General features: G+C 39.3%; 2 protein-coding genes across 8 annotated transcripts in view; one reads left to right on the top strand and one right to left on the bottom strand.

Moving 5' to 3' along the window:
* Nucleotides 1-10100, top strand: part of Kcnh7 (potassium voltage-gated channel subfamily H member 7) — a 493051-nt gene extending 482951 nt beyond the window's left edge. For 4 of the 5 annotated variants that reach the window (XM_063283033.1, XM_063283031.1, XM_017591438.3 and 1 more), the window contains one exon: nucleotides 634-10100. In XM_063283033.1, the coding sequence (XP_063139103.1) occupies nucleotides 634-900 (267 nt within the window). In that variant the 3' untranslated portion in view covers nucleotides 901-10100. 5 annotated transcript variants of the gene reach the window in all.
* Nucleotides 9525-27865, bottom strand: part of Gca (grancalcin) — a 32602-nt gene continuing 14261 nt past the window's right edge. Inside the window, exons 3-8 of one of the 3 annotated variants that reach the window (XM_039104486.2) lie at nucleotides 23124-23193; nucleotides 17424-17467; nucleotides 17013-17160; nucleotides 13521-13634; nucleotides 13144-13202; nucleotides 9525-11284 (exon numbers count right to left, since the gene is read on the bottom strand). In XM_039104486.2, the coding sequence (XP_038960414.1) occupies nucleotides 11270-11284; nucleotides 13144-13202; nucleotides 13521-13634; nucleotides 17013-17160; nucleotides 17424-17467; nucleotides 23124-23193 (450 nt within the window). In that variant the 3' untranslated portion in view covers nucleotides 9525-11269. 3 annotated transcript variants of the gene reach the window in all.

Raw genomic sequence — 27865 nt, 5'->3', positions numbered from 1 at the left:
CTTCTGATAGTGTCCCTTTCAGTTATTTATGCCTGGAGGGCAATCAAATGGAAGAAAGATTATTTCAATAAAAATCTGTAGACAATCTTGTGGAAATCACCCTGTGGAAATTAAGTGTAAAATATTCTAGAAAGTGAAACAATGGGATAACAGAGGTTAGCATGTCAGAAGAAAAATAATAACAACCCAAAATATAAAAGTTAATTTATCTCTGGTTTTGAATGGATGGGAAATACATGCAACTATATTTTGATTCTTTGTATGTAATTGTTTTAGATTACATTTCTGGTAAGAATGGTGATTTTATTTCCCTAATCTCTTTCCTTGTTAGATAAAACTAGTCACCAAGAGACATTTCTTAAACCAGTCTTATTTTTAATTAAAACCTATACAACTCAAAGTTGGATATTTAGAAAAAAAAATCCTGAACTTTTAAATCTGGCTCGAGAGTGAAATTTTCTCTACCTGAGATAACAGATTAGGGAATGTCTTGACCATTTTAGGAGCTGTTGGCCAATACCCTTAGTTGCATACAATGACTGAGGAGAGAATGTACCTCTGGGTTATGCGAGCATAATTTTAATTCACGGTTGGAGTGGATTGTAAAAGTGCATTTTGTTATCCTTCCACCAGTGTCCTGAATTTCTCGACCTTGAAAAGTCCAAACTCAAATCCAAAGAATCACTGTCAAGCGGAAAGCGCCTGAACACAGCTTCAGAAGACAACTTGACTTCACTTTTAAAACAAGACAGTGATGCATCGTCAGAGCTTGACCCGCGGCAAAGAAAATCTTACCTTCATCCCATCCGGCATCCGTCTCTGCCAGACTCCTCCCTAAGCACTGTAGGGATCTTGGGTCTCCATAGGCATGTTTCTGATCCTGGTCTTCCAGGAAAGTAATTGTTTTGTACTATTTCTCCACATCCAATGTAAGTGCTTTTAATGGCTGTTTTCCCTTTTTGTATTTAAATCCTCTCTACTTGACTCAGGGGCTCACAAGGTACCATTATATGCAAAAGTACTGTATATTTTTCCTAAATTGAAGCTTGTAAGGTAAAGTTGAGCAGTTAGGATGTATATAGACATAAGAGCTTTTGGGTTCCAAACGTTAAAACTGCCAGCATCCCAAGGCACCTTGTTTTTTGAATTTTATTTTTCAAATCATGTGCATGTTAGGGAGCTCCAGTTTCTCTTGCATGGAGACTCCTATTGACCGCTTTTCCTGATCAGTGCTTCATTATGAAAATGCCTTCCAAGCAAATAAGAAACCGAGGAATGAAAGAGTGCATGAGTACAACTCAGATGACCCTCAACTCATGAAAGGTCAGGGGGAATAAAGAGAGGTTAGTCCCTTTGCAGAACAGACATCCTTCTGTACTGACATATTTAGAGTTAGTTACTTTCATTTCCTTTGATAATAAAACAAAAAAGATGCAAAGTGTGAGTTGTATACAGCAGTCAGAAAAGGAGCAAAATCCCAAAATACCAAAAGATATAGTACTTCCTTGGTAGACTTTTACAGGCACGGGTACATGAAAGACAGATAGAAATGGGTTTAGTAAACTTCAGGACACATGAAGAAAATCCATATGAGGTTGTAACAGGAACCCGGCCCTGGTTTCATGTCCTTAGAAGACCTTTGAAAAGAGCTACTCATTTTGGCGAGATGACAGCACAAAGCTTCCAAAGGTGAGGAAACCGTGGGAAGCAGTTGCCTGCAGCCTCTGGGCCAGTGAGCAGTCTGTCAGTAAGGAGGATCTAAACCCTGCTTTTAGGCAGGCCAGTGGGAGGAGAACAGAAAGATCTCGTGTGAATTTGGGTCCTACTTTTAGACAAATCGAGGAGGCACAGTGCTCCCCCAAGCTTGTCTTCAGCTAAATCATCATGAATATAGGATATCGGTGAGAGAGTAACATGGTCTCTCTAGTAAATTCTGCAGTAGCTGCTTTCACAGACTACCTAAAATATTTACAGTCGTACATTTTTTTCTGAGGGCTTAAAGGGAAAATTATTTTGTGTGTTGGCCGCGGTCCTTAACCTGTCACTTACACAAAGGACATTCACAATTTCTTCATAATTTATATGCAATAACAATCTCGCATTTGATTAAATGGTAGGCACCCCCTTTTTTAATGTGCAATTTTCAGAGTATTTATGTTAACTAAACTCTTTAATTAAGAGTGGGTTGCTTCCTTGCTTTATTACCCCAGCTGTGGCAAATGGTGTTCATTGACCCACCTAGACAATTCTTAAATTACTTAAAAATTAAGTGAGAAATCCATTATATATAATTTAGGCTGATTTATACATTGTTTCCAAATCAAAGAATGTATAAAGAACATAGTAAAAGAATGTATTCTAACATTTAATTATGTTATATACTGGAGATCGAGATGTCATTTGGACCATAAAATCAACAGAGGAAAATTATAATTTACAACTCTTATTCAGACTCCAGTTAAACTTTATTTTGAACTCAATTATAATTTTAAAATTTTCAGACACTAATCTATTGTGTTCTTTTCTCCCGGACAAACACTCAGAAATCTTTTGAAGTGTTCTTAGTCTTTCTACTAATTCTTACGCTCCCACAGACCTTTAGATAGTATTTTATCTGTGCATTATTAAATGGTTGAATTTCCCTTCACTTTGTCAATGAACACCTTGACGCTAACCTGTCGATCCACTTCGATGCAAGCAGTCTATTAAATGTGTGCAATAATACCACTGTATTAAGATGTGGTTATAAAGTGGTCTTAAATTGTTCTCTCCATATTTTTGAGCAGTCACAGAATTTGCTAGTCTGACCTGGGTGGGAGGAGATTAGTTCGTAGAGAATGTTCTTCTTCTCACTTAATTTAAGAAAGTAATCACAGGCAGTTGCATATTTGCAGCTTCAAATGATTCGTCAACAGCTACAGGAAATTAGAATGGGCTTCCCCAATTGTTTGATACGCTACAGATACAAACATAGACTAAAAGCCACTTTCAATCATTCGTTCAACAGACATTTGAATGAGGCGACACATACAAGAGAGAGGGTCCTTTAAGTAGCGAACAGTTCAGATGTGGATATAGGGATCCTATTTCCATGTCAGGGCAGATTTCTGCAGCTGCAACAAATTTCCTAAGGACTATTCCGTCTCAGCTCTGTGAGCATTCAGAATAAATTCATGAGCCCTTGCTCATTTGTAAGGAGAGGGGATTTGGCAGGTGAGGAACAGAGGTCTAATTGTTTGATTAGTGGATATGTTCGTGGCAATATTTGGTATGATGCACATACAATTCATCCCGTTGAGAGTCTCGGTTTAATACTTCTTTATAGGAACTGGGCACGCAGGGAAGAAGGAAAGGTGATGGGGCCGTATACAAGCATCCATCTGATCTAAATTCTAGCACAACACAAACCCATGTCCTTCTTAATCCTTCGACATACAGTGAATTGTTTGCTGTTTAAATTGCAAGTCTCAGGGGACTGTGTAGGAAGATAAGCGGATCTTTTTCTTTTTCTATAGAATATTAATTTTAAAAGAGCCCCCAAGCAACATCAAGATATACGTAGTCATAAATGTCAGATGAAAGACGGTTTAACTGACTTCTGGGTAATAAAAGCAATTATCTTGATTGCAATATGCACCCCCGAAATAGCTTGAAAATAGCATTGCCCTACCTATCATCTATAGCACAAACAATCTGTCACCTCCACTTTGGAGTCTTGCCCAAGGCCAGGTCTAACTGGAGGCACCAGGCAAACCTCAATGTAGTGATTGCTTTCCTTGGAGAGAATTAGAAATATTAATGTAACACCTTTTGCTCTTAACCCAAAATTAGCGTCTGGTCCCATGTCCTTAAAGTTTATTTGGATGAGATGTTCTCCTGCTGCTGTTAATTGCAGGACAGAGAATTGCCTCTAAGACTCATCATTCTAACCCAGAGGGGAGCCCCATACTTTAATTAGCTGATGAGAAAACTAGGAATAAAAAAATACAGCATTGATGTTTTTAATATAATAGTCACTAATTCGACAAACCAGGGAAAGCAGGGAGCCAATTTGAGGCAGTGTAAATTTCAAGTTTATTACAATGGACTGGCCGTGAGAGTTAAGTTTTATAGTCTTGTAATCAAGGGAAGGGGAGTACTGACATTGGGAATCAGGTGTGATATGTCCATTTTAAAACTCAAGAGTGTGTGGACTTGAACTTGTACAATGGCTCCAAAACGCCTAGGAGAAAGCATTTGTTTCTGCACATCATCTTCAAATCCTAACTTACTCATCAAAGCTAAGGATAAAATGTATCGCCTCTCCGGTTCATACAAAAGACTAATTAATAGTAAGTAATATTATTTTAGAGTCAGAAAAAAAACAGTTCAGTAACCAGGTATTAGAAATGAACTATAACTCTGGCCATAATTTAAGGGACTCAATATTGTTTATTCATGGATGAAACAAAACTAGAAGACATGGTCTTGAAATGCTAATGAGCTTTTTATTTAATGTTAGAACATTTTAGGTCAGAAAATTCGATTGTCGTTTCATTTGTAACCACATTTTTGCAGTAACAAAAACATGCGAATCCTGGTCATTCAGAGAGGCTATGGGCAGACAGGTTGCTGTACAGTGTCCTCAAACTGTGGTCCTGAAGTTAGCAATGCTCACATCATCCAAGAAGTTAGAAACAAATGGTTCTGGGTCTCATCCCAGATCTATTAAGTCAGAAAGATGAAGGCTGGACCCCAGCACTGATTCTTCAGTGAGTAACTCTACACAGGATCTGCACGCACACTAAAACACAGAGGTCCATAGTGTACAGCCTGCCGTCGGGCCAACTGGATCCTAACAGTAACTGTTTTATTCACATGCGGTATGACCGTGAGTGAATTACCCACTTTAAGTTTCTCCCTGATTCTGTAAAAATGAGATTATAGTCTGTGCCTCACTGAAGTTTGAAAAGAAACAAAATCAAGTTAAAAGTGCCTGGTACAAACTATGTGCTCTAAGGAAAAAAAAATTCTGTAATCCACTTCAACTCCTTGACCATGGCATTAAAAACAATTAAGAAGACAATTTTCTTTTGCACAAGTGCTAAGTAACTATGTCCTTGTTTCCATGACTAAAGCTTTTGACTCAGAAAGACTTAACTGTAGCTACAAGCTTCCCTTAATGTTGTGCCATTCACACCACAGCTTTAAAGTAATAATATTGACAGTAATGGTAATGAGATATGACTGTCACTGTTTAAAAAAAAAAAAAGCAAGCACACTTGCTCTAAATTGATTTTAAATTCTGCTGGGTGACCTGTCCAACTCAAAGCTACTAGAGTATATTCTATATATGGAGTGCACTGTACATCGTCTCCTCCGATGTGATTTAGTTCCCAGACGGACATTCGAAACCATTTACAAAATTCAACTCTGACAGTAAACAGTTACTGTTTTTACAGATACTAGAGCTTCACGGTGGTAATGGCACTTTCAGGCCCCCAGATCCTTTCCCTCGTTGCACAAATACAGTCTATAGATCTTAAACACCCAAGTTCTTGTGTGGAATGCTGGAAATGACAAAAAAAAAATGTTTGCTGTGGTCAACCTGAAATCAAATCCTCCTTTTCCCGCTTATGACTGAGGAAAAACCTAAAGTGAACCCTGGGATTCAAAATAGTGTAAAGAGAATGATTTCTGAAACATAGAGTGTACCATAGAGTGAGCCAGGCATTGTGTGGAGACGCAAGTTCATCCTGTGACATGCGCATTCAGAGTGGTGCTCAGGCTGTGGCACAGTAGCGCTGATCACTGTGTGGTTGATTACCCTGAGAAAACATCGCCACCATTCTGTCCTCCAACTAACTCGCCACACGGACACTCGGTGTGTAATAGAACTCTACAAAGTGGTTTTCATGCACCTGTCAAAGATGGGGTTGCTAAAAAGAGACAGTGTTTGTGTTGGGGCCACCTCTTCTGTGTTATCTCCCACATATTTCGTCAACATATGTAGACCGCCACATCCGCACTACAAATGCTGTTTAGATTTGAGATAGGTTACTCGTCGTCTCCCTGATTCCCTGAATGATCTCATTCAGAGCTGTTTGCTTGGGATCTTTAAAGGATATTAACATTTTTAATACTAAAAGGATATTTTCAGTGCTTTATAAAACACTAGGTATCGCGACTGATCAGGGCCCGTGCTTAGAATGTCATTAAGGCCTTCTGTGGTTAAAAAAAAAAAAGTGTTTTATTTTAATGTCCAGTACTGAAGAAGAAAATTCACAGAAGACATGACTTGGCATATGACTGCAGGAAAAGAAACTATCACAAAGATGATTTTCCTATTACATGGAAGTTGAGAAATGACTAATCGGAGTTATTTTAAACTACCATGTTATTACTATATGAGAATTAAACATTCATGAAAATGGAATGTATAAAAAACTAGATTCAGTTGACCACATACTAGACGATTGGACTTTTAAACATACCCAGCAAGAACGATGGCAGTCGTGCCCCCCAGTTAAATGCTTCTGTTTATGAGAAGTAGCAGTGGGAACATGGTCATTCTTTTATAATTAATGCCAAAACTTAGGTTAATTCTAAACCATACTCCTGTCATCTGCGGCTTCCGTAAGTTAACATATTGTGGAAGGTTTGAAATAACTTGGTGCACCTGTGACTTCAAAGCTTTACCTTCACACTGTGGACGTCCTCTGGTATATCATGATGGGACGGACGTAAAAGCTCATGATTGTAAATAGCCACAGTGGTGAGCATTTTACTTGCACCAGTTTTCATTTTAATTTATACTCCGAGTGCATAAAAATATCCACACCTTATCCCTTATCACTAATTAGGTGGGAAAAACCGAAGGATTGGTAAAGTTATGATGAGCTCTTCCCACATTCTCCTCAAATGCTCACAGAGCTACGACAACAATGGAATGAATGATGCGGTGTCCCTACTTTACCATGAGGCTCCTACTGATGTGAACGAAAGGCACATGACCTCTCTATAGCTGCAATTTTCATTTTATAATTCTGATGAGAAGATATATTATCCCAGAAGGCTTGCCAGTCAATGAATAATGTATTTCAGAAAAGAATGTGTGTGATCACTTGAAAAATGTCAGTCATCGGATGTAAGGAAGCTCACTCACATGCTGTTACATAAAACTCTGGAATGCTTTAAACTAAACGAAACAATCAACCAAAACACACACTACTTCGTACTCTTTATGCACATAATGTAGCATGGAATCATGACGCTTTCGAAATATTCTGTGCAGAAATATTTATTTTTTAGCCAATATTTTCCTCAAAGATTGGTATGTGGTGTTGACAGTGTAATCTATTTGCACAGCTAGTTTTGCAATAACCTTCTACAAATAACTGTACATAAGAAAAAATGTAAATTTCATGTAAAAATGGTTGTGAATTTTTGGTAGCTGAAAGAAGTATACAAGTTGTATTGAAAATATAGTATATATATACATATATATATATATACCTAACTTAAGAATGAGACATATAATTTCTGATCTATTTATACATGAAAAATTCAAGAATTTGTAAAAGAATTTATTTTGGAGGAAAAAAAAGGAAGTAAATCGTATTAGCTAGCTAGTGTACTTTTAATAAAGTATCCAACAAGATCCACCATTTTATTAAGTACAGTAGTAGACACACGATAGGCATGGTGGTGCTGATCACTTTGAAATTCCCATCATTCTAACAGTGCTACAGTTTTACTGAGTTCCAGTAGACCGCTAGCAAGCTGCGCTAAGCTATTAAGAAAAAAAAAAGCATTAAATCTGAGTCTAAAGAAACTAAAAATTTTACTCATCGCCCCATTAGAACCATGGCAGTAAATGACCGAAATATTTATTGTTCGCTAAGTTCTGCTGAGGGATAAATGGCCTTTAATGTATAGTAGCTCATTTATAACGAAAGCTTGGCTATCTTTTCATTCAAGAATGGGACCGCGGAACTATTATTTCCTCTTGCTTAAGTTCCAAACAGCTTAATTTCTCCCCTAGCTGGTTTCATGTCATTTAAGAAAATTCACACTATCTTTCGAAGAAACTTTTAAACACAACTTGTAGGCTCTGGCACGGCGCCTAGGCGCGGCATTGGCTGTCTGCGTAGCGGCATAGACTCCCCATGCTCCGTTTTACAGATGTAAGAAGCCAAGAGCATATCTTCCCTTGTGGCAAACGTAACTGATACAGATAATAAAGCAAATCACATTGCCGCCTGTAAGCGAAATGGATTGTGAAATCAGAACCAAAGTACAAAGGCAAAATACCTGGCACTATTCCATAACGTAATTACCTCGTATCCTAAGACATACTTGAGGGTCCTGCATTTACACAAGGGTGGGGATTTAAATATGCATGAGAAAGTCCAGTAAATCCTAAAGTTGTTTTCAAACGGCCTTTCGTTTCCAAAATAACTTGAGTATTTAATTAGTCTATTTCTAGAGCAGTGACATCCACACTGCTCAAGTCATCTTTTGAAATTTCAGTAATCATAGAAAAATAAGAAAAATAAGCGAGACAGACAATTAAATCGAAATGGTTATGCATGTATCTATCTACTTAAATGTTTGTACTTAGAGAAAAGGTTAAACTTCAACCCCAGTATATCGGCATTGGAAACCCGTCATTCCCGATTCACAATCTTCCCAATTAGCTATTAAATGACACTATAACTTCTAGATGTTAATGAAGGAGCACACCCGATAACGAGACCACCACATGGGCGAAAACCCTGTGCGTTTTCTGACTGCGGTGTATGGTAATGAGATAGATGTGCTCTTACCATACGTCCAGACTGAGAGAAGCAAGCCTGTGCTTTCATATATGAGCTATGTATTGTGGACAAAAGGAATGATTAGAACCTATGCTCTCTTCCTTATGAGATGGGGAAATCGTGCTTAAAAGTAAGTAGAAGGAACTGCAACAAGGAGGATCCAAAGCACAGGTTTCCTAGCATTCAAATGAGAGATAGGTCTTGAGTCACAAAGGCGTCCAGATTTCTCCAAGTGTTTTTGCTAGAAAGTTTTCTTCTGTGTTCTAAATTAGAAGGAAATTTCAGTTTAATATCTGGAGAGATGTCCTGAAACAATGAGACTTGTATCCATTTAAAATACTGTCTGCATTCACCACCTCAAGACATTCTAAGCATTTGCATTTGTACCTTCCAATAGTGTGGATGTACTCTGCAGACATAGCTTAGATGATTCCTGAGCCTTAGGCATTCACTTGAGGAAGCTTAACTCACTACATAAACGATTTCACTAAAACAAACAAGAGCTTTCCTAGCAAGTACCAAAGTGCTAGGAGAGCCGTGGTTGTGCGTTCCCTGTTAAGCAAAGGATGTAACTGAAAGCAGTCTCGGGATCTCAGCACGTGGGTTCAATTTACAAACTTTTCAAAACATATTCCTTTCAAATTTACAGAATGTTGTTAATGGAACAAGACAAAACATATCCACTTTAGTTTATCAAAAATAAAAGAACATTTAAAAATAAGCACATTTCTCACAAATAGTATTTATTTTGGTTGTTCAATTAGTAATATCATAAGGTTACAAGTGAACATGATTTGTATATTTTAATTAAAGAAATACCACAAATTGATTTTTGTTATTTTTTTAATTGCACAGAGTTTAAACTACCTTGATAAATTCTACTTTCTTCCAGGCTAAAGGCCTTTTCTGGAAATAAATATATAACTTGAATATATATTTGTTAACTTTCCTTTTCTGAATGCATGCCTAAAATAGGTTAATGAGCACAGTCCTTAAAATACATTTAAAGTGGACCAAATCAAGATTCCCATAGTATTGATTTTCCCTTGATGTAATTTAAAATGTGTAAACTGCCACTCAGACTAGAAGTGCAATACGTGACATTTACCCATTTGGCAATCTTTTAGATAATGGTTGAATTAATGCACCGCTGTTTGAACTGAAGCATCTCATTACAGTAGATACGTAACAAATTTTGTATGATACAAAACTTTACAGCAAGCTATTTGAATGTTTATTTAAAAATTCTCAAAGCGACATGGAAACATGTTTACTGTACAAATAAAAGCACTTATACATTAAGGGTGTACATTGCTCAGTGACTTGCAACATCATGATGTGGCTTCTGTGTTCTATCACAGCTTCAGATTCTGCATTCAGTGGTTCTCTTAATGCTGCTTCAGGCTACTGAGTATATGGTCATGAACGAGCAGGCAGAGGGCAGTGTGTGTGGATTACTCACTGACCTATCCTTAGAAAACTGACAGAGTGGGTTTGATATCAAGTTACATATTAATCAATGTCAGAGTGATTAGACATCATTTCCTTTCCAGGATCTTTTGAAGTAAAAGCTAATTGTTAAGTTTTCTGTATTTATAAAAAGAGGTTGCACTTTGGGGGAGTTTTCTTTAAAAAATATTTTTAAAAATCAAGAAGTTCTGTTTCAAATATTCAATTTTGCCACAAGCTAAACTAAAATTTTATCTATTTGCATCTGAATTCAGCTAGAGTATATTTAGTTAAAATACATGAAAATTCAGAAATTAAACTAACTCTGACATCTTAGAGCAGACAACTTAATGCAAAGAACCTAGTCACTCCTTGAAATCTTTACAGAAAATTTCACCAGGAATGCTGCTTTCCATAAGCAGGAGGAGGAGGTAGAAGAAGGGGAGGAGGAGGGGCAGGAGGGAGAGGAGGAGGAAGGGAGAGGAGGAGGAAGGGAGAGGAGGAGGAAGGGAGAAGAGGAGGAAGGGGGAGGAGGAGGAAGGGAGAGGAGGAGGAGGAGGGGGAGGAAGAGAAGGAGGAGGAGGAGGAGGGGGAAAAATATAAGAGAAAAATATCAAAACCCTTCTTGGTGGGTTTTGATACACACACACACACACACACACACACACACACACACACACACACACACACGTCCACACTACCAATTCAACATAGAATTTCTGAACAGTTAAACAGTAACAGATTACTTGCTTTTCTTTAAACTGTTGCCATTCACTAGGAGCAGCACCAGGCTGTAACAGAAAAAAAGGTGAATGAATGCTGACCCATCACTAAAATGACCCAGTCCTCAAAACTCCTTGATTCAAAGACAGTTGACATTTCAGGTTATCTATGCCTTCACTAATGAAAGAGAAAGGCATCTTCAGTTGAAATCTTTAGTATGGCCAAGGGTTTGCAAGTCTTGAATTTCTGCAAACAATGGGGCACAAGGTAGGAGGTCCACGAGTTTCTGTTCCACTGGGTTACACAGAGAGACCCTGTCTCACAAAACACAAAAAAAATTGAAGTTTAAAAACAAAGGCAATAGTGGAAGATGATAAAACATATTGTAGACAATAAACAATGCAACAAAGATGGTGAGACAATGCCTACTGCTCTAGGCTGACAGAATCTAGGAAGGACACAGTCTTAGGAGCTACAGATCCCTCATTCACAGGAAAGAATATGTGTTATGTTCTCTGACCGTTTATCAAAACCCAAAGACAGCACAAAGTGCAGATGTCCCCTCTGACTCACTCCCAGAAACACCCACAGGTACCAACAAAATCTATAACTTGTAGCCTTTAGATAATCTAGACTTTCTTTATTTGGCTTCAAAGACAACCTGTCACATGACTACATTCTGACATGCTCAATTGTTAAGAACTAAGGCTCAGGTACGCTGGTAACGGTTAGCTACACACCATTAGTTCATTCCAAGAGAGTGTGCATATATCTGCAACATCATAACTTTTCCAAAAATAATATATCCCAAATACAAAAGTTATTGCATTGAACTGTGCTTTAAGGTTAAATAAAAGAAAGGGGGTGCTTTCACAGGAAGGTATACAAAAAAGTTCCGCGAGCTTTTAATTTTAGGTAGTCCAGTCTGTTTCAATGAAGCAGAAGGATTCGCAGTCTGTCTCCACCTTTGGAATGCTAGGCTTTCAAATTGTCATGGTGCCCTGCAAAAACTAAAACATGAGGAGCATTATCACGTGGCAACAACAAATGGTTCGTATTTGTTTAAAATTAACTACACTCTCTGAGAATTTTTATTGTAAGAAGATGAAACTGCTCAAGAGTTATACTTCAAAGATGTCTATTAAGTACTGTCTGTCCCACACCCTCCATTGAGAAACAGGACAAATCCAACTCAAAACCTCTATAACATGAGAGCACATAGGAAGCACCACTTGCTGTGGCTTCAGCTTACAAACAACTGGCACTGGGCTCATGGAGAGAATTTGACATGGAAATCAAATTTCAGCTTCACACTGATAATATTCTCTCTCTCTCTCTCTCTCTCTCTCTTCCTCCTCCTCCTTCTTCTCTCTCTCCTCCTTCTCCTCCTCCTTCTTCTCTCTCTCTCCTCCTCCTCCTTCTTCTTCTTCCTCTCTCTCTCTCTCTCTCTCTCTCTCTCTCTCTCTCTCTCTCTCTGAAAAGATAACCACAAGTTAACAGCTCCTCATAAAAATCACCTTACCACTTAATGAACCATGTTAGTAGTTAACCACTAAAATGACTGGAAAATAAACTGCCAAACACCTGCCATGTCCTGCCATATAATTCTACATATGACTGACTTTATCTGCCATATGATTCGTTAACCTTATGTTTGCATTAATGAAAATGTAGAAAATAAGGTAGCCGCCAAATATATTATTTTCAGTTTTTGTGTTCTAGATAAGTTAATGTTTTTCAACATTTTACTGCAGTTACAGACTTATGGATTAATTCAGAGAAGTGGGGAGGGGGAGGGAGTCTATGCGCACTGCACACACATGCATACATGCTCATGACCTCATGGAGCATATGTGGAGGACAGAGGACATTTTTTGGAGAATGTTTTCTCTTCTACCAAATGGGTCCCTGAACTAGAACTCTGATTCTCTGATTGGTGGCCAAGGTCTACAGGCTAAGCCACCTCGTTGGTCCCATCACTTAACTTTTCAATAACTAACAGCAAAGCACAAATGGCATGTGTATTCAGACACTCACATCTTCATACATGAAGTTCACGATCCTTCATACATGAAGTTCACAATCACAAGGCACAAATGGCATGTGTGTTCAGACACTCACATCTTCATACATGATCACAAAGCACAAATGGCATGTGTGTTCAGACACTTACATCTTCATACATGAAGTTCACGATCCCTTGTTGCAAGTGGTCTCTTCGCCTAAAGAAATCTTGACACACAAGGAATAAAGTTTTAGAATTATAACTGAAAACCCATTAATTCTCAATACCTAAAGTCTATGATATTAAGATTGACACTATCTTAAGTGTTTTAATATTCAAAGAAAGGGAAATATGAAAACATTATAAAACTGAGCAATCTCAATCTTCTCCATTTATATTCATTATTTTAAATATTTAAGACTATTTAGGTATCAGTGAAAAAAGATGAGGAAAAAAATGCTATTATAGACTTACTGAAAGAAACAAAAACACTATTCACAAAAAAATAGCCACGTAAATTGAATCCACTGTTAAACGCTGAGTACCTGTGAGGGCACGGAGCTTCACACAGCAGGCGACATAGTCATCAAAGAAAATCCGGCCATTCTTGCTGTAGCGTCTAACAATCGCTGCTAATGTCTGTGGACTCAACCTGTAACCTAAAGAAAAAGACTGACGCATTAAAGCCTTCAAAGTTAAATGCCACCAGGTACCAAAACCACTGCAATTAATAAAGTCAGGAAACAGAGGAACTCTGAAATTTCTTTCTACACAAGAAATATTCAGTTTATTTTTGGCAGGACTGAAGTTTGAGTATATAACGGTGTATACATGGGAAGGAGGCACGCACTCTAACACTGAACCAAAGCACTTGAAAGAATATATCAGAAATACATTAATATTAAAAATGGTAATACCATTCATTAATAATTCCATATTCTATATTCATTCTGTATATATGAATAATTCCAGACAGGGGTACATAGCTGACACAATTCTAACTTTGTAACAAAATCAATTCTACAGAAAGACAATAACTATCTTCATTGGCATTTAAAATGTATATTTATCCTGAAATCACCAGCACAGGTATTTGATAGAGATTAGCACTTCAGTACTGCAGTGCCAAAAGCAGGACCATGATTGGTCTTTGTTATGGTTCAAATACTGTATCTCTGATAGAATGTCTGTTATTTCTGAAAATTAGTCTGGCCATAAGTGGTGGAAACCAGAAAATGTTATTTCTTCTTCAAGTTTTTTTTTTCTTCACACATATTTGTTCCTTCAAAGTTCCTTCCTTACACTCCATTCAGTGTAAAATTTAGTGTGGATGCCTGTCTCCGTACAGCTTCTGATCATGTACTTCCAGTGTTAAGTCCTTCACGTCTGTTTTAAGTTCTACCCAAATGACTGCTCAATTGCTTTCATTTGAAAATATATTATCTGAAAAACTGGAAGGTTATCAAGAATGAATATCAAATAATAGAAATAAAAATTCAGGGATTCTATCTGCTACACTTCTAGCATGACGCTAATACATTAAATGAGACATGAACACATAACTCAGGAGATGGATACATTTGGTCTACATATTAATAGATCCGTAGATTTAGAAAAAAGTCACTAATCCAGCCAAAGATAAAAATCAGTACCAGAAGGAAAATTCCACCTATAGTCCTAATAAAATATAACCCACGGGGGTAGGAGGAGCCAGGGCCAAAGCACTTGCTCAGTTCAATCCCCAAAAACTACAAAACAAAATAAATCATGTATATAGGATACATGTATGATCTCATATATATACATGTATGATCTAATATATATACATGGGAAGGAGGCACGCACTCTACCACAGAACCACATGTATATATACACACAATTCATATGTATATACCCAGAAAACATGCTTAAAGTAAATATAAATTAAGAGCCATACGAAAACACACAATAACTCAACTACGTGAAGATACAGTTAAACATCCATCTAGTGAGTTATGATCTGGGTGTGGGATGAACACAATTCCTAAAAATTTTCCATAACTTAAGGACTTTAAGAATATTTGAAGGCGTTAAGTTTGAATGGTTCAGGATAACTTAAACATGTGATTACAGTTTGAGGGAGCACGGGACACAGCAATTGTTTGTAGGCCAGAAGACAACTTGTCAGGTGTCAGCTCTCTCCTTCCACCATGTAGCCCCTGGGAATCAAGTTCAGGCCATCGCATTAGCAGGGGCTTTTAGCCACTAAGCCTCCTTGCAGGCCCAGAGCAATCCTTTCTTGCATTCAGATGCTGCTTCAACCCCTGAACCTTTTCAGGTTGGTCTGTTAGTTTGTTGGGCTTTGGGGGGGGGGGGTGTTTGTTTTCTGACTTTTTTTCAAGACAGGTTTTTCTCTGTATAGCCTTCCTCGGCTGTCCTGGAATTCATTCTGTAGGCCATGCTGTCCTCAAACACAAATATCAGCTTGCCTCTGCCTCCAGAGGCACCACCACTGCCCGGCTCCCTTTTTAAAAATTCCCTTTGAAAAAAACTAGCAGAATTTTTTTAAAAAAATTATACTATTAAAAAGCAGAGTTGAATCAACTATTATTAAAGATCTACAATTGAACATGTTTATTTGGCCAAGATCTTCCCTGGATACTAAAATCAAATGTCTATTTACATAATTAAGTTGAAAGAATTCACTAGTTTGAGCTTTGGCATATAATTTAAGCCCAGAATTTAAATTTTAAACAGGTAATTTTCATTTATATACATTTTGTTTATAAGTAAACATGTACAAAAATTACTAGATAAAAAAAAATTAAAGAAGCTCCTTAAAGCTGGGCAAAGCTACTGAAAGCCTGGCTCACATTTACAACCACAGAGTCCAAAGAAGGAGGATCTCAGTGGATCTGAGGTTCGCCTGGGCTACACAGTGTGCTCCAGACCAGCCTGGGTATAAAGTGAGCAGAATGAGAATCTAGCTTTATAACCTACATACATATGCACATATTGCATATGGTATATATAAGGAGAGAGGAGGATATAAAAGAAAGGCAAGTATGGCAAAGAACCACAGCAGTACTTGTCAGGGTAATAAACATCAGTGTACATTACCACTCTCTGCAAAGTGAACCGAGAGCCTTAGCCTATGAGAAGTACAATGAAAATAATTACATCTTTTAAACTAATCTGAAGTGCACTCTTTCCACTTTGAAGTTTGTCAGGACCTGCTGCCACTCGTGTCCTACACTGTGTAAGGAAAAGGAGAAAAACAGACAAGTTATTATTCTGTTGAAAAGCTAGAGACACCTGTGGTTGACAGTCGCAGGCTTTCATACAGAATTAGAGAGTCCACTAAGGTATAAATGTATGAAACACAAATGGCAGGTGCTAACATTAGGGATGACAGTTAAATGTACTCAGGAAATTCACAATGAATAGAAGACTGTCTTCGGAAAAAAATTCAGATAAAATTATGAAATGGATATAAGGACTCAGTGGTAGAGCGCTGGTCTCCCATATACAAAACTGAGGACTCAATGTTCAATGCTACCACAAAAGAAAGAAAGAAAGAGAGAGAGAGAGAGAGAGAGAGAGAGAGAGAGGGAAGGAGGGAGGGAGGAGGGAGAGGGAGGGAGGGAGGGAAAATGAAAATGCAGCAGTAATAAAGATTGTGTTAGTATCTTTGATTAGGACTTACCTACAGTTGTGAGCCAAAATTAAGGGACACACCAACAAAAAACAGCCCTTTATTAATTAAAGCATGTAACAAAGATAATTTTGTGAGCTGGAAAGACGGTTAAGTGAAGAACAGAACACTTTCTGCTCTTGCACAGGACCTAGGTTTCATTACCAGCACTCAGGTAGTAACTCCAGTTCCAGGGAATCAGAGGCCCTCTTCTGGGTTCCTAGAGCACCAGGCACATAGATCATACTCATACATACTTTCAGGCAAAAAAACTCATAAGATAAAATAAATTATTTATGAATATGAAAAGTCCAGAGCTGCGTCAAAGAGTAAAGAAGATTGTAAAAAATGCTAAAAGTCTTACCCATGAGCGCGATGGCTTGACTCAGCTCATGATGCTCTACGGTGCCACTTTGATCCTGGTCAATGCTCATGAAGTTCTGCTTCCAGGCATTGAGAGCTGCCCAAAGCTCCTTGAACTCGTTGAATCCCATTTTTCCTGTGTAGTCTCTCTAACAGTTTTATTAACAAAAATAAGTTTGGGTACCTGAGAGAATTCATCTGATCCTGTTCTCAAATCACTGTCTGAGAAGTACGTATTCTTTTGCAGTTCGCCTGGCACAGCCTAAGAATAGATTTCTGTGTGAAAATGAAACTATGTGGACTTTAAACAGGATCTTACAGAATATAGTTAGCTCTAAAATTAACAATTGGTTTAATGTTAAGAAAGCAGTGACTCTATATTCTCCTATTTTCTATTTTCATTCAAGGATACATCCAACATGGCAATCATAATTCTGCAGGTTTCCAAGCTGAAAGCTGTAAGACATATTCAATATTTGAATATTAGACTCTTTCTAGTTTTATCTATGCAACATTAGGATATTCCTCACTTCATAAAAATATTCACAAATAAACAACACAAAACCACTATAATAAATATTTATTGACTGCTATGCATTTAGAAAAGTAAAAATAAAATATATAGAAAAATTACTATCTTCGAATTATTCACACTTAATGAAGCCAGTTACAGAGAAACTGAACGTTACTGTGATAGATACATTACAGACTTCCAGGCTTTGCCAAGAGCCTGGGAAGAAAGCAGGTTTCAGCCTTCACAACACCAGAGGCAGGGAGAGGGAGGTTTACCTGGATATCTGCGGTGTACCCAGAAGTTACAACATGTGCAGCACTTAAGATAATGTGTGAGGGGAAAATGCAAGAGGACATCAGACAGGCAAAGAAAGGTCAGACCAGGACATCCTTGAATACTACACTTTAGATCAATGAACATCCTTGCAGTGACACAGCAGAAAAAAGAAAGCTGAATACTTAACATGTGAACTCTAAACAAAAGGATTATACTGAGAGGAGACTGGGGTAGGTGAAGTGTGCTGGCTTAGTAAAGAGACCTAGTGAGGTTCTATATCTGTTCCGGGGACTCTTAGGGAAAGACTGCAGGCCCTTGAGGGGACAGGAACTCTGTAAGAAGACCAACAGAGTCAACTAAGCTGAACCCCTGGGAGCTCTCAGAGACTGAGGCACCAACCAAAGAGCATACATGGCAGACGTGCAGCTCAGTCTCCATATGGGTCCCCCAATAACTGGAGTGGAGGTTCTCCCCTAAAGCTGTAGCCTGACTATGGCATCCGTTCCCCTACAGGGCTGCCTTGTCTGGCATCAGTGGGAGAGGGTATGCCTAATCCTGCAAAGACTTGGTGAGCAGGGATGGGGGGATACCCTACCTTCTCAGAAGAGAAGTGGAGGGATGGATGGAGAACTCTGTGAGGGGGAACCATTTGGAATGGAAAGAAAGAAAAAGAGGAAGGAAGGAAGGAAGGAAGGAAGGAAGGAAGGAAGGAGGGAAGGAAGGAAGGAAAGAGGGAGGGAGGGAGGGAGGGAAGGGAGGGAGGGAGGGAGGGAAGGAAGGAAGGAAGCAAGGGAGGGAGGGAGGGAGGGAGGAAGTGAAAGAAAGAAAGAAAAGAAAGAAAGGAAGGAAAGGAGGGAGGGAGGGAAGGAGGGAGGTAGACCTAATGAGAAATGGTGATCCTCTGAGCAGAAGCAACTGTGTTCTCTGGAGAAAGAAATGAAGACCAACACAAATCATGTTAAGAAAGGAGTCCTCGGGGTAGTGTCTACACCCCTAAGAAACGCAGTCTTACAGCACACCCCCTGATCCTCTGGTTCTTACTATCTCTCCCCTACTTCTCGGCAATGATCCCTAAGCTGTAGTACAGGCAAATCATGAATGCAGAGAGCAGAAGAAACAGTTTTCCCTTGGGAAGAGAATACATTTGGTTATACAGTACAAACGGGCTGAACTGAAAACATACATACAAGCAACATTACATAGACTGAGAAGAGCGCATTTATGTGTGTAAGAATATAGATGCATATATGTATGTGATGTAATTAATGAAAAGAGGCCATGAATTTGAAAGAGAGGGCAAGCAGGGGAGTACATGAGAGGGGGGTTGGAGAGAGAAAGCACTGTGAAAATGTTGCAATTATATTAAATAAAGAAATTAAGTAAAATAAAGGCATTGTAAGAAATATTACCATTTCCTTATTTATTTACAATGAAGCCAAGCCACTAAAAGTAATTCAAATTTGCAAAATTGTATCACAATTACATTTAACTAGTTGGGCTGACTTTTCTAAAATAAGAGACATATTAGCAAATTTCAAGTAAGGATATAATATTCTTTTAGATACTTGATATTAGTGAATGAATAGATAATTGAGATTCCCTTTATTTTGTACTGCTTGATAACATTTTAAAAATCCTTCAAACCTATTAAATTAGATAAATTTCAAAATGCCTAAAGAAAAATGATAAAACATCCTGCCAGCAACAATAAGGTGTGGGTGTGTTATTCTTTTCATTGTTGTATAAAATACTTAAAGAACGGAGTTCATGGTGGCTGCTCACGTTTTGTCTGCAATCAGAAGCAAAGAGAAATGAATGCTTTCTCCTCTTTCCATTTTACTCAGACCCTAGCCAGGAGAAGGTGTCATTCACACTCAGGGTGGGTCTTCCTAGAGTGCCCTGATAAACACATCTGCTGATGTGCATCCTAGGTGATCCCAAGCCCAGCTGTGTCTATGATAAAGATTAACCACCCCAGCAGATTATATAACACAAGCATAGCAAATGGATAGTAGTTCTAATCTTACAGATAAAGCAATGTGAACCCAGAAAGATGTGTTTCTAAGTTGACAAAGGGAGTATAGACAGAGACGCCAATACTAGGGCCTCATGTTCTTCCATAAATAAACTATTGGAGTTGGGAGAGTTGCATGGAAAAAAAAAACTTTTTTTACAGTGTAACTTGGTTCACATTCAGGAAGTAGAACCTAACCAGATTAAAAGAGTAATTAAAATTTACATTAACAGGACTGGAGAGATGGCTCAGTGGCTAAGAGCACTGACTGCTGTGCCAGAGGTCCTGAGTTCAATTCCCAGCTCACAACCATCTGTAATGGGATCTGATGCCCTTTTGGTGTGTCTGAGGACAGCTACTCATATAAATAAATAAATACATAAATGAATGAATGGATGAATGATCTTTTTTAAAATTACATAAACAAGTAAGCATATCTTCGAGCTCAGGATAGAAATTTAAAGATGAAATAGTTCTATAGAACAGAAAGATGGACTTTTGATGTAGAAGATGACAGATTTTACTTTGTCCTCACAACCCAATGGAGCGGACAATATATTGATTTGCGTGGGGGGGGCTTCAACTCTTAGAAGAAAAAGAAATAATAGAAAAATATTTTGTAAGTTAAAAAGTGGAGATATATCAATTTAATGTTTGTGCATAAAGAGAATTGCTGAGAAACAACCTAGTTACCTTGGGAAAGATGCCAACTGTTGAAGACTTGGCAGCTTCTGAACATGTGTGTGAAGGTGGAGCTAAAAACAGAACTGAGGGAAGAGCTATTTTAAGAGCATGAGAAGACCCAATCCCCTCTCTGCCTTTATTCAGTTGGATGGCTGGCACACCTACATTCTCACCCAGCAGGAGTTTCGCTCTCTGGAGATGTTTCTGGACTGTGGGACACTAGGCACAATGGGAATAAACTAACTACAGAAAACAAGCCAATTCACTAAAAATTTACAGAGTTGGGAACAGTGAACGTGTGCTTTCTCTCCTAAGGAGAACAAGAGAAAAGGCAGCCCAAAGGAAACAAAGGAAATCTCTCATGACACCGACACCTGACTCCCACAGTGAAACTGTCCGGCTTCACCTTACAAGAAAGACCACAGTCTACTAGACCAGGGCTGATACTCAGCATTGTTTGAGACATGAGCAACAAAGTGTCAGACACTCAAGGGAAAATAGCCAAACAAGCTAGAAAATAAAAGTAATTTCCAGGAAGGAAAGGCCATGGAGTAAGCATATTAATAGTTTCAGAGGGATGACAGAGCATTTGTGATAAAGAGCAGAGGCTCTTAGAGCTTACGAAAGACACAGAAGGTTCATGAGAGAAAGTTGAGGGCATTCACAAAAAGGAGAACAGATGACTCGGTCCAAATAACACACATTACTGAAAGAGGAAGCATCACTGAAGAAAATTTCCCAAACAAAAAAGTACAAGAGATTCCACACTGAACACACCCACTCAGTTCCCTCATGCAAGACCACCAGACACAACACGGTGACTTGCCAGAGCAGCAGGGACCAACGGGGGGAACAGAATAATCCCTGAGCATTCAGAGAGGAAAAGCAAACCTCATGCAGGGGAGACAGAAATTTAGATGATGAAACCATGGGCCAGACATCCTTCTAAATACACACACACACACACACACACACACACACACACACACACACACACACACACACACACACACACACATGAAACTATCAACAAGACAACAGCAGAAATGTTTTCGTCAGGAGCATTTAAACCCCAGGCCCCTTCCTGTCTCTTCTAGCTGGATGTTAGCCATCACGCTATAAAACTTTCTTTGTGAATTATGTGTGGAAATGGGTTGTCACAGAGAGCTCTAGCCCTTGACAAGCAGCCACTCAATGATTGAGACCCAAATGAAAGCATCTTCAGACACTTAGTATCAAAATTTGATAAATGCTACTTAATATCTCAATGGAATAATTGATTTAAAAAATACTAGACGACAGAGGCAGAATAAAAGGAGGGATGTAACTCAGGAGTGGGAAAGAATTGCAGAGCAGAGGTAAAAGGCAAGACCAAGCTATAAAACACAGAGCATACCAGGAAGCCTGGGACAGCTGGAGGGATGCAAGAAATACCTAGCTGTCAGGTCCAAAGAAAACCCTGATTCCCCAAAGTCTGAAAGGCAGTGAATGTGTCCAGAAATGACAGTCTTGGCCCAGCTCAAGCTGGACTGTAGATGGATTTCTGGCAGTTAGATAAAAACCAGCACGTCTCAGGAACTTTTGAAACAGGTTCCCATTCGCCAAAAGGAGACATTTACAGTGCCTCTGGGAGAAGAGTATATGGTACTCCATGGATGTATTCCCATGGTTGCCTATCAAAGCCCATGCTGGTCTCGAGGTGCCTACAGTACCTACTTGTGCCTATTTACAAGTACCCATTAAACTTTTCTAAGATCCCCACACTAACATCCTGGCCCTTCTCACCTCCTCAGGCTTCCCTCCTCCCAGATATCCATCTGTTCTCTATATAACAAGATTTTCCTCCTGTCCCTTCCCCCAATCCTGAGGTTCCCCCTACCACCCTCCACCTCCCCACCTCACCCCTGCTATTCTGTTACTGTCCCCTCTCTTGCTATGTCCTCCTACTCTCCCTCCTCTTGTAGGCAACCCTGACAATGTCTACTGTCTTTTTCTCTTTGTGCTGGACACTTCCAGATGCCTGTAGCTATTTTCTCTCTTACCCACAATAAAAATCTTCCCTGAATGGAGCAGCCATTTCAGCAGTTTCTTCACTGTGCTGCCCCCGCACACTAGCCCCTGTGAATTCTGGGAAAGACAAAAGGCTACAAACAAAGAAAAGTGGCTATACACTGTCATGAGACACAGCTATAAGCATCGCATAGACATAAAGTAAATGCTGAAGATGGGCCCCAAATTATTACTCATCCAACAACGGGACAAATGATGGGATTTCGCATGGAGGAATGCAAGGATTCTAAGGCTGGAAGGGAGTTAAATACTCATTTTCCATAGCAAGACATCAATTGATAATCACAAAGCCGCAGCTGTATAGTGCTAAAGCTAGGACACTCTGTGGTCTGAACCACTTTAAAAAATGTGTCACCTGACTAATTAACATTCAAAGTCAGGAGTGTAAATGAACAGTTGTTTTCACAGTAATATATACAGAAGTATCTGGTCCTTTAAACCCATTATATGTAGAGCTTTTACTATTTTAGGTGTGTGACTAAAATTCTAGAAGTGAATTCCCTATCCTAATCGTCTATGCCAGAAAGAAGAAAGAAGAGAAAACATGATCTCACGAGCATAAGATCCACTGATTCCAGACTGTGTCAAGCATCTCTGCAGCTCTTCAGCATCCACCTCACCATCCTGCAAAAGAGAAGGCCAGGGCCTTTGAGTGCAAAGGTACCAAAGGGCATTAAATCTTAATGAGTGCTGCTCTGGGGCTACTCAGAAACACTCAACTTTCAAACCAGTACAAACAACAAATCTGCACGATAAACATTGCCAGCAAAGGCACACTCCACACAGTGGGACCTGGGAAACCTTCCCCATGGGTCTGAGGTGCAATGATTCCCTTGTCTTCTCAGGGCTCAGAACAATGCAAAATGCTCTGTCACCTTACTTGTGGTCACCCTTGCTGTGCTCCCTGAAGGCACCTAAGAGCTCCCAGCCTCCCATCACTGTGCTTAGAGGGGCTTTACCAAACTACAAACTCCTTAATTGTTTTTAAAACTAGGCTTTAAAAAATTAAGCACAGTTTTAAGAGTGAGGCTGCTTTAGAAAAAACTAAATAAATTCTCCACTGACATGGACATCAGAAGGCCTCTTTGTCACACCCTACTCACGTAGACCTATTAGGAAGTAACTGTATCAAGCCTACATTGTTTCGAGAAACAAATTACAACAGTTGCTTGATGCATTCTAAGTGTATCAATACCGTATAGAAGTCTGACAGCTCTGCAGCCCGTCCACTGCCCCAAGAGGGCAAACCCAACACCAAGCACGGTCAACCACCGCACGGGAAAAGACTTTACAAATAAAGGATTAGAAACTATCTTTCCCTCCCCCTCGCTTGATTTTAAACACTGTCCTCTCACACACTGTCAATAACAATTATAAATTGTTTTTCTCTTTAACTCCTAAGTGGGAAAATGCTATTCTAGTTGAGAATGAAATTAATAAGAATTCCTAAGACTTGTCAGTTCCTTCCCACTAACAAATCAATGAAATATTCAGACAGCACAATGATACAAAGAATTCAATAAACAGACAACATATGAATCAAGAAAACACATGAATCTAGGGAAATTAAAATTTTAAGAAATCCTGTGCAGTCTGATATTTTCTGCCCCAATACCACTATCTTTTGCAACATTCGCACACAAGTTCAACTATCCCCACACAGTAGGTTTTTTCTTAATTCTACACTTCCAAACATAGAAGATAGACTTTGAAAGATTTGGAGTGGTTCTGTAGCAACACTAGTTGAAAAAGAAACCTAGGGAAAAAAAAGTACTGTGCATTTAAGTTAAAGAATACAGAATGTATTTTGGGATTGTCCCTGTTCTGGGGAAATGAACATTAAGAAAGATGTCTCAGTAAATAACCCTGAACTTGGAGAGCCATGTATCACACTCCCTCTTCTGTTGTGCACCTGCTTTCTTCCCTCACTGCTTTGCATAGATACAGTGTAGATCAAAGGGAGCTTGCATTTTATAATTAGAAACGTGTTCCCTGATACTGCTTTACCACCATGAAAAACTCAAGGCTATAAACTGCAGAAAGCTGTTAACTTCTTCGATGTTTTTGAGACTTTATTTGTTTTGATTTTTATTTTGCCTTGAGCGGGGAATCTTAGTGTGCCCAGGCTGGTCTCAAATTCCTGGGCACAAGAGGAATCTGCTCTGCCTCCTGAGCAGATGGAACTGCAGGCACCTCCACTGTACCCTGATGACCATTTGCACACTCTTCATCTTCTGAAGAAGCGTGTAAGAACACCCATTCCATAGATAATCCTCTTTCTAGTAACATTACTCTACCCAATTATCTTCTAAAAAGAAAAAACACATTTAACCATGTCAAATAGATTGGTCTATATTTTAATGTCTTACAAAGTGAAGAGGTCAGGCCGGTGGAAAGGGCTTTGTACACGTAAGCAGTCAACATGGAAGTGAGGCAAAGGAGGGTCCTGTGTGGACACAGGGTCAGACCTGGCTTAAAAACTGAGAAAAATGAGCTTGTGCCCATCACATGGTTCTTAAGTTAATTTTTTAAAAATCACATTAAAGCTCCATTTATTTTTAATACATTTTAAAACACATTTAAGTTGGGCATCGAAGACAAAATCTCTCATGTCTTAACCTAGCCTGACCCTAAGCCACTTAGCAATACACAACAATTAAAGGTTACAGCAGGTGTTTATATTAGGTGACTCTATGGCAACTGAAAGGAGTGACAATGAGACAAAGGGTGTATATAATCCCTTTATTAACTATGCTCAAGATCTGTGATGTTATGCTTTCATCAAAGTCTATGAGATGGAAATACGCATATACAGTGTGTGTGTGTGTGTGTGTGTGTGTGTGTGTGTGTGTGTGTGTACACACACATCCAATTCTAATTTAGACCTTAATACAATATGTAGAAGCAAGCACAGTTTCATATGTCACTGAGATATGACTATCATATGCCTTGAATCTAGGAAGAGTGACAGGTAATTCTGTGCTAAGCCTCTGCTCTTAGAAAAGCAATGGGACCTGAAGAGAACTCAAGTGAAGAACAGAACGTAAGATGCTGGTGGTGTTCTATGAGATGCCACCTACTTCAGCACATCCTCCACTGCTATAAAACGAAGAGAGGATGGTCACAGACTGCAGCTAAAACCAAGGGAGAGCTTCTCATCAGCCCCCAGTTGAATTTCCAGTGCACTGTTTTCTTTCACATTCTCCATCTTTTTCATCTCCAACCCTCTTCTCAAGGAACCAAACTAACCCCACAAAACATACACTGCTAAGGATGTCCCCTCTGAGGAGTAAGTGTCGCCTGCAGGGAAGGACTAGGTTGTGAGCTAGATACGCCTCCTGTGGGATGGAACCTTCAACATCACCTTGGGCGCATCCATGACCAAGCTGAGAGCTGAGTCATGACAGAATCCAAGTGATGACACCACAAAGCTAAGAGGAAAAGAAGACTGGGAAGGGGTGGGGGTGGGGTGGGACAAAGGACACGGAAGGAAGTGTAAGAGGAAGGAAGAGTGAAAGATTTCAGCTGAGACAAATTTATAAGTCAAAAGTTCAAGCTACAGGTAAAACGTATGTGTGCAAAAGACAGCCAACCAAAATAAAGTTTTCAAAAAAGAGTCCATATTAGATGAAGTTACTTTCATGGAACAATCATTAAAGTAATTGCTATGCAAATGTACAGAGACTTGATCCAATGACTCTTAGGTACACTCACTCAACACACATTAACTGAGTAACCCACTGCATAGGAATCCCTGTCAACATACCAGGTATCAAACAGCACACAGTACACCTTCCTTGTCTTTACGATGCTTGCACTTCTGTGGTAGAAGACCGTGGACAGGGTAGCAAAGACTATGTCATGTGACAGTAAAGGCTAGGGGGACATTTCTACGTCACAGCAGAGGTGACATAGAAATGAAGGGCATGGGTACTTTGTGAGGGTGAAGAGTATTGTTATAGCATGAAGGTTCATCATATAGATGAATACTGAGGAGAGAGAATTAGGTGGTGAGGGAACCCATGCAAGCCCCTGAGTACAGTAGTCCTCAGCGGCCATGACAGTAGCTTCTGGCTGGAGTTGACAATGGACACTTGAAATGTACCTAGTAGAATTCAAATGTTCTGTAGGTGTAAGGTCCCTGCTAGATTCAAAACAAAGAACAAGTATTTCACTAGTTCTTATGTCGATGACATGCTATTGTATAAAACAGTGTTATAAAAATGACTTAAGATAGAGGCAGGTGGAGCTCTCTGAGTTCAAGGCCTTCTGGGATATGTAGTGAGACCCTGCCTAAAGAGAGAGACAGAGACAGAGACAGAGAGACAGAGATGACAGAGACAGAGTCAGAGACAGAGTCAGAGACAGAGACGGAGACGGAGGGAGGGAGGCAGACAGAGTCAGTAAGTGCTCATTGTTTCATAAAAGAAGTCTGCAGCTAGGTACAACAAGGTTACATGGCAACTTAACTGTACCACTGACCTCTTTGTATCTCCTATTCTCTATCCACAGGCCTTTATCTCGTGTATAAAGACGGCTGCTGTACCTTCAAACCCCAAGTTCCTTTCCAGGTAGAAAGAATGAAAAATGAACCAAAGGAGCCAAGGCTGTCCTTTAACAAGGCCTTTAATGTTATTACAGTTAACATTTTTATGTTGATGGTATGTGGAGCATGCATGGATGCCACAGGGCTACTTCTGGATGGCAGCTGTGCTCTCGTACCACACCCCTACACCCACCCCGCCATCATGTGCATCCCAGGATTTGAACTCAGATCATGAAGTACCCTAGCAATGCCTTTATTTAGAAAAAGCATTCCAAAGAAATTCTATCCACATGACTTTTTTGTCTTACAGCAAATGGATACTTTCTATAGCTATGACTTTCCAGCTTCTAGGAGAGACTGAGAGGAAGCTGTCTATTGGGCTTGAGTAGCCAGTCATGGTTCCCATATGGTAATTCTATACAAAGCCACACTTCTTAGAAAAGCAATGGGACCTGAAGAGCACTCAAGTGAAGAACAGAACATAAGATGTTATCCATGTTCTATGACATGCTACCCACTTCAGCACATCCTCCACTGCTGTAAAACAAGGGGAGGATGGTTACAGACTGCAGCTAAAACCAAGGGAGAGCCTCTCCTCATCAGTCAGAATCTGAATTTCCAGGGCACTGTTTTCTTTCATGTTCTCAATCCTTTTCCTGCCCAAGCCTCTCCCAGAAACAATCACAATTTCCAAGTTGCCAATTGATAGCCTGCCCCAGATTCAGACATAGTTTTTCTACTTGAAATTCT

Source organism: Rattus norvegicus, chromosome 3, assembly GCF_036323735.1.
Source record: "Rattus norvegicus strain BN/NHsdMcwi chromosome 3, GRCr8, whole genome shotgun sequence".
NCBI classification, from domain to species: domain Eukaryota; kingdom Metazoa; phylum Chordata; class Mammalia; order Rodentia; family Muridae; genus Rattus; species Rattus norvegicus.
This window is presented reverse-complemented; position numbering and strand designations above follow the sequence as displayed.